This window comes from Priapulus caudatus, unplaced genomic scaffold (genome assembly GCF_000485595.1).
Source record: "Priapulus caudatus unplaced genomic scaffold, Priapulus_caudatus-5.0.1 Scaffold3736, whole genome shotgun sequence".
NCBI classification, from domain to species: Eukaryota; Metazoa; Priapulida; class Priapulimorpha; order Priapulimorphida; family Priapulidae; genus Priapulus; species Priapulus caudatus.
In genome coordinates, this window is record NW_014580797.1 from 1 (window position 1) to 7,328 (window position 7,328).

The 7,328-nt window shown below is 50.8% G+C and overlaps 1 protein-coding gene across 1 annotated transcript; it reads right to left on the minus strand.

The window, feature by feature from the left end:
• Positions 1 to 379: 379 nt before the first annotated feature.
• Positions 380 to 7,306, minus strand: LOC106819576 (the record flags this gene model as incomplete). Its single annotated transcript, XM_014824189.1, has 4 exons — positions 7,187 to 7,306; positions 6,943 to 7,053; positions 6,430 to 6,547; positions 380 to 518 (listed from the first exon to the last, which is right to left on the minus strand). Coding segments are annotated over exons 1-4 (488 nt in total), but the record flags the coding sequence as incomplete, so codon positions are not given.
• Between the last annotated feature and the right edge of the window lie 22 nt (positions 7,307 to 7,328).

The window sequence follows — 7,328 nt, forward strand, 5'->3', positions numbered from 1 at the left end:
GACTGTGATAAAGCCGCTAGTACTGTGATAAGGTTCACTGTGACTGTGATAAAGCCGCTGTGATAAGGTGCACTGTGACTGTGATAAAGCCGCTAGTACTGTGATAAGGTCCACTGTGACTGTGATAAAGCCGCTGTGATAAGGTCCACTGTGACTGTGATAAAGCCGCTGTGATAAGGTCCACTGTGACTGTGATAAAGCCGCTGTGATAAGGTGCACTGTCACTGTGATAAAGCTGCTGTGATAAGGTCCACTGTAACTGTGATAAAGCTGCTGTGATAAGGTGCACTGTCACTGTAACCGGGTCCACCGTAACAATCAGACATTCACGCTCGTTCATGATCGCGGTGAGAGGCAGGAGCGACCGCGGCTCACTAACCTGGTAGGTGGCTCGAGTTCGTGCGAGGGCTGCGTGCGGGGCGGCGGCGGGCGGGGCGGCCCGGCACGGCGACCCTCCGGGTTACTCTGCACGCTCTCACCTCGCCGGATCGACTGCTGACCTCGCCGGTCGGCAATATCTGCAACAGAGGGCGCCACTGCATGAGTGGCCGCGATCGCTGACGATCGTTGTCACCATCATTGTCATTGCTGTCACCCTTCGATCAGCTTCATCGTTATTCGTATGATTATTAACGGTGACATTGTGACTGTTATCGTTGTCATCATTGTCATGGCTGTCACCCCATCACTGACTTCGTTTTTTAGTATCATTCCCCTAACCCAGCATCATCGTTACAAGCATCAACATTAGCATTAGCATCATCGTTTTCATTATCATCGTTATCCCCATCATCGTTATCCCCATCATCGTTATCCCCATCATCGTTATCATCATCATCGTTATTATCATCGTTATCCCCATCATCGTTATCCCCATCATCGTTATCCCCATCATCGTTATCGTCATCATCATCATCGTTATCACCATCATCGTTATCACCATCATCGTTATCCCCATCATCGTTATCCCCATCATCGTTATCAGCATCATCGTTATCACCATCATCGTTATCATTATCATCGTTATCCCCATCATCGTTATCAGCATCATCGTTATCCCCATCATCGTTATCACCATCATCGTTATCATCATCATCGTTATCACCATCATCGTTATCCCCATCATCGTTATCACCATCATCGTTATCACCATCATCGTTATCCCCATCATCGTTATCACCATCATCGTTATCAGCATCATCGTTATCACAATCATCGTTATCATCATCATCATTATCAACAACATCAATAACCATCAGCATCGTCTCCATACAAAACTCATCTAGAAACAAATGAGAGAGAATGCACTAATTAGATAATGTACTAACAGTGTTTTATTAACGTGATAACGAGCGTTATAACGGTTTACTTGAGCGCGATCTAGTGGCGCGATGATGATGATGACAATGCTGCTCATGCATGATCATCACACCGATGCCTGCATGTACGCATGCGCACGCACACGCGCACACACGCACGCGCGCGCACGCGCACACGCATGCACACGCGCACACGCACGCACACACGCACGCACACGCGCACATCTACACAACACAGAACCTACGACGACACGCCACTATATCATGTGATGACGTCACGCCACTATATCATGTGATGACATCACGCCACTATATCATGTGATGACGTCACGCCACTACAGCATGTAATGATGACATCACGCCACTATATCATGTGATGACATCACGCCACTACAGCATGTGATAACATCACGTCAGTATATCGTGTAATGATGATGTCACGCCACTACAGCATGTGATGACATCACGCCACTACAGCATGTAATGATGACGTCACGCCACTATATCATGTGATGATGTCACGCCACTACAGCATGTGATGACATCACGCCACTATATCATGTGATGATGTCACGCCACTACAGCATATGATGACATCACACCACTATATCATGTGATGATGTCACGCCACTACAGCATATGATGACATCACACCACTATATCATGTGATGACATCACGCCACTACAGAATGTGATGACATCACGCCACTATATCATGTGATGACATCACGCCACTACAGAATGTGATGACATCACGCCACTATATCATGTGATGACATCACGCCACTACAGAATGTGATGACATCACGCCACTACAGCATGTAATGATGACATCACGCCACTATATCATGTGATGACATCACATTACTATATATTGAGATGAAGGCACGCCACTACATCATGTGATGATGCCACATGCAGACAGTGCTACATGCGAGCATGGATGCACTGATATAAGGACGACAAATAGATTCGCTCGCAAAATGCACACGTGCAAAACATAAACGCATTCCACACGGCAATGCTTGACAGCCGACATTCCAACGCAACATTCGAGAAAACTACGAACGAACAAACGGATGCAACGAAAAGAAAGCGAACGAAAGCAACGGAACTCGATCCACAAAAAGTGCGAGTGCGAAACCGGGTTGAGAGAGCGTTTGTGAGGCTGACCGGCAGCCGCACGCTGACACCCGAGGTCACACACGCACGCTGCCGCCGCCGCCGCCGCCGCGGGAGGGGGGGGACTGGTTGCAGGGCCACACGCTGCAGTGTTTGCGCACGGTGCCATCAGAGTGAAGTCTGGTGCTCGCGCGGTGCAGTACTGTCGCCGCCAGGGGGCGCTAATCCGCCCGACAGCCGGGCGGGGGCGGCAGGGGGAGGGGGGGCTTGCGTACAGCAGGCAAGGGGGGGAAGGCTTGTGTCACTACAGTGCTACCGCCCTCTACTCTACTGTAATGTACTCAATACAACGTACCGACTGGCACCGGCGGCTGCGGCGGTTGCTGCGGCGGCGGCGGCGGTGGCTGTGGTGTTGGCGCTAGCTCCGTCGCGCTGGCATGCGCGTCGTTGCCGCCGCCGTCGTTGTTGTCGTCGTCGTTGTCGGGGCGGCAGTAAGCGTAATCAGCCTGGGGTCCGTACTCGCTGTCTGAACTGTCGCTGCCGCCCGACGCAGAGCTCGCTCTCTCCTCCACATCACAGATGGCGCCACCGCCCCGCGCCGCGCCGCCCACACGTTCACTTATTGCTGTGCCGTCAGCCGGCGAGAATGTATTATTGCTGCCCACCGTTGCAGCGCGAGCGCCCCCTGGCGACACTGCCGCAGCGCTGCGGGCGCCCCCTGGCGACGACACCGCACTCGCGTTCGAACCCTGGCGCTCCAGCGCCCCCTGGTGACGACGCGTGTCTGGCGAGTCGAAGGTGAACACGGCGGGAGCGGCCGCGCCGCCGCCGAACGACGGGCTGGCGCTCGCCGGACCCGGGCTGCCGCCAGCGCCACCTAGCGGGGCGTCGAGCGCGGCGAGCGCGTGCTTCACGCGGCGGCCAATCACGCCCGAGCGCTGCGACAGGCTGCGGCCAATCACGTCGAACTTCTCCGCGCCGCGGCGGGCCGTCTGCGCCGTGCGCCCGCGCATCGAGCGGCCGAGCGAATCGACCTGCTGCGGCAGGCGACGGCCGAGCGAGTCTACGCGCTCCGGTAGCTGAAACCGGCCCCAGGTTATGGGCTGCGATTTCTATGGCTGCGAGCTGCGAGTTGAAAAAAAAACAATGCGTCTAAGAGAACAATCAAGCGAACAATGCGAATTAAACAATCAATGCACAGCAACTCTGTGTAAACTCAGGTTCTCGAACTAGAGTATGTTTGCTGAAAGGGTCAGGAACAAAAATTTCGCGTGCGGGGGGGTGGGGAATCACCCTTCACTCTGTTCCATTGTGTCGAATCATGCGCATCTATTAAATTTCCGCGGAAACACAAACCAATCGAACGGATGGCGGCGGCAGTTGATGAGCTATCTCTCATTTCCGTGCCGTGACGCCGCGCGCTGTCGACTTTTCAAGGTATGCGTATGGCGCGGGGCGTGCGTCGCGAGCTTCTTCGTGAGAACCTCAGTCTCGCGCGCGACGCCATCGCCGACAACGCCAAGGACCTGCGACGACACGAAGCGTAATTAACTGTAATCATTATTAAGTTAATCACAATATTTAATTCTACTCAGGGGCATGATTAAATCCACTAATTATAATTAGTTGTAGTACTAGTAGTACAGTAAGTGGGCGGCAGATTTTACAATTGGAAATTTTACTTCCATTTTTTCCCAAAGAAATTTAAATGATCTAAGATTAGCTGTACTAATTTAGTAATTATAATTGCAAATTAATTCCTTTTCAGGTACCGTTTTGCAGGTACTTTTGCATTGTCCGCCATTTTGAATACAGTGTAATTCATGTTTAAGTCGGCTAATTACGTACGTCGGCTAATTACGTACGTCGGCTAATTATGTGATTAGTTAAATATGTACTTAAGGCGCTTAGTGAAACAGATTTTTAAGTATGATTAATTAGTCATAATTACCGGAGGTTAATCATGATTAGTGATTTAATCATAATTAAAGTTAATTACGCTTCGTGAAACCGGCCCCTGGTTATTGGGCTGCGATTTCTATGCTCGCAGCTCGCATAGCATAGAGAGGCATGTAGTATTGTTTTGTGTGTACATTTTGAATGTTCCAAAAATTTTGCCGTAGGCGAAATGGGAGTAGGCCAACCAGGAATAAACCGTGTACATGTACAAGCGAGCGTGCGTGTGTACATGTACAAGCGAGCGTGCGTGTGTACATGTACAAGCACAAGCGAGCATGCGTGTGTACATGTAGATATACAAGCGGTAACATCGCAGTTGGCCTACTCCAATTTCGCCTACACCCATTTCGCCTATGTACCATTTCGCCTACTCCCATTTCGTCTACTCTCAGTATAAGTAATATAATAGTGTCAAGTTGTGTTCTCATATTTTTGTACCTATGTTTTCTTTTGGTTCCTGTAGTCTATGTATGCCAATCAAAACCATATTTTATTATTTATAAATGATTATTTAGTGAACAAACTGATCGTAGACGAAATGGGAATGGGGTAGATTTTCGTAGACGAATTGGGAGTAGGCGAAATGGGTGTAGGCCAACAGGGAATTTTGCTGTAGGCGAATTGGGAATTTTGCCGTAGGCGAAATGAGAGTATGCCAACTGGGAATAAACCATAGAAACCTCTCAAAGTTCATCAGGTTTTACTGAGTGCTGTCGTGTAGTGCTGCTGGTCAATAGGAAAAGGGCGTAGAACCCTGCCCCTCTATTTCAAAAAATGAATCAGATAAGTTAAATCGTGGTTCCAAAAAAATAAAAGATAAAAAAAATAGTATGGCCTCGGCGAGAATCGAACGCATGAATCGCCAAGTTCATTACGGTTTGCAAGTCTTGGCAAGTTTGGCAAGTACGGTTTGCAAGTGCACACAGCTAAAGTGGAAATTGATGATGTCAAAGGTCGATTTTGATTGGCTAAATGTACACTGTGCTTGCTGAAAGGGTCAGGGAAAAAAATTCCCCCCCACACAATCGCCACGCGGGATAACTGACCGTGGCGCCATCCGGCGGAAATAATGAGCAGATTAGATCGCCTGAAGAAGCAACGTCATCAGCACATGTAACCGCGTGAAACGCTGGTGCTCCTTGGTCTGGTGGGCGGTGGTCGTGGTGGGTGGGGGGGTGGCCGGTAGTGGGTGGGGGTGGGCGGTGGTGGTGGTGGGTGGGGGGTGGCCGGTGGGATGGGGTTGCCATGGAACGCAAAACATCCAAACGTCACATGAGCGGAAGCCGCGACGAGACATCAACGCTCTGCTGTCGCGTGGAAACAAGTGAACAGCAGAGCACAGCCACCGCTCACGCTTCGGCGGGAAAAATAAGAGGAAAGCGACGCATCCGAGAACGAATTGTAAACATCAGATCGGGCGGGGGGGGGAATAAAATAAATGACAATCCATGAGCATAGTGCGCGTCTGGGATTGCGCGCAGCACCGTGCTGCCCTCTAGCGGCAGCCCTGCAACACGAGCCCTCGAGCACGAAGGAACGCAGACACACACAAACGAAAGAATGAAACGCCGGGTGCAGAACACACGAGCACACATTCACCTTCCGCACAAACACCGACACAGAGAGAGAGAGAGAAATACAACGAGAGAGAGACAGCGAGAGAGAGAGAGAGAGAGAGAGAGAGAGAGAGAGGGGAGGGAGGGGAGGATGCCTCAACGACATTTTCGTGCTTCATCCCGTTGCTATGGCGACGCCGCGCCCGCCCGGATGCTCTCGCACGCGCACCTCACATAATTGAACAGCGACCGCCCCCGGCCTTAGCCTCACAGGCAGGCGCACCGACGTCGCCGTGGCAACGACGTCGCCGTAGCAACGACAGCCGTGCGGCATCAAGCCGCCTCACCCAAAAGCACGAAAACGTGTTCGAAACCAGCCTCCCCCACCCCCCGCTCCCCCGATTCCACATCTAGACATGAGACGGCGTGCGTGGGCGCGGCCAGGGGGCGACACCGGTCGCGCGACTACTCACCGAGTGTCGCCAGCGTGTGGTCCTCCTTCAGACTGCGCGTCTCCAGTCGCCCGTCAGAGGGCGCCACCAGGCTGTTGGAGCGACGGTGCTCTGACAATGCGTCTCCTCCAGCGCTCGGCTTGTCAATGGAGAAATCACGTTAGTCATGGCGACGGCTCACCAGAGGGCGTGCAATGAATGTGGCGTCGCGCTCACGATACAGTAAAAACATGTACACTAGTAGCTGTCACTGCAACGGTTTCCACTGATGAGTTCTATTCGACCGAACTAATGGCCATCAACAACAACTCCCATGTTACTATCTGATATAATCTATACTATCTATACTGATATCTATGTCTTACCATGGGACATATATTATTGTAAACATCATCAATTTCAGTTTTATACTGCCTGATGATATCGTGTTTGCAAAACTTAACAAAAATTGTAACATTGTAAACACTAGCTTTCCAATATACAAATATATTCCAATAAACCTATTATCTATCTATCTATCTATGTATCACTTACCTGTGAGAGGGACATGCTGACATCTGTGCGCAGACTCACGCTGCTCAGGCTGCTGGGCGTACCTGGGAACATCTCCTTCTGCCAGTAGTGCGTGTGCATGATCTCTAGCACCTGTGTGTGTGTGAATATCAGCATTGACCGAGGAACGACTCTCTGGTGAATGACACGCCGCGCGTGTGCCCGTGATGTCAGTTTCATCGTTTGTCTATTTTGTGCGAGCAATTTCAGACGCGTCATCTGTCACATTGTTGGCTGTTGTGTCATCTGTCACATTGTTGGCTGTTGTGTCATCTGTCACATTGTTGGCTGTTGTGTCATCTGTCACATTGTTGGCTGTTGTGTCATCTGTCACGTTATCTGTCATATTGATTGTCACGTCATCACAT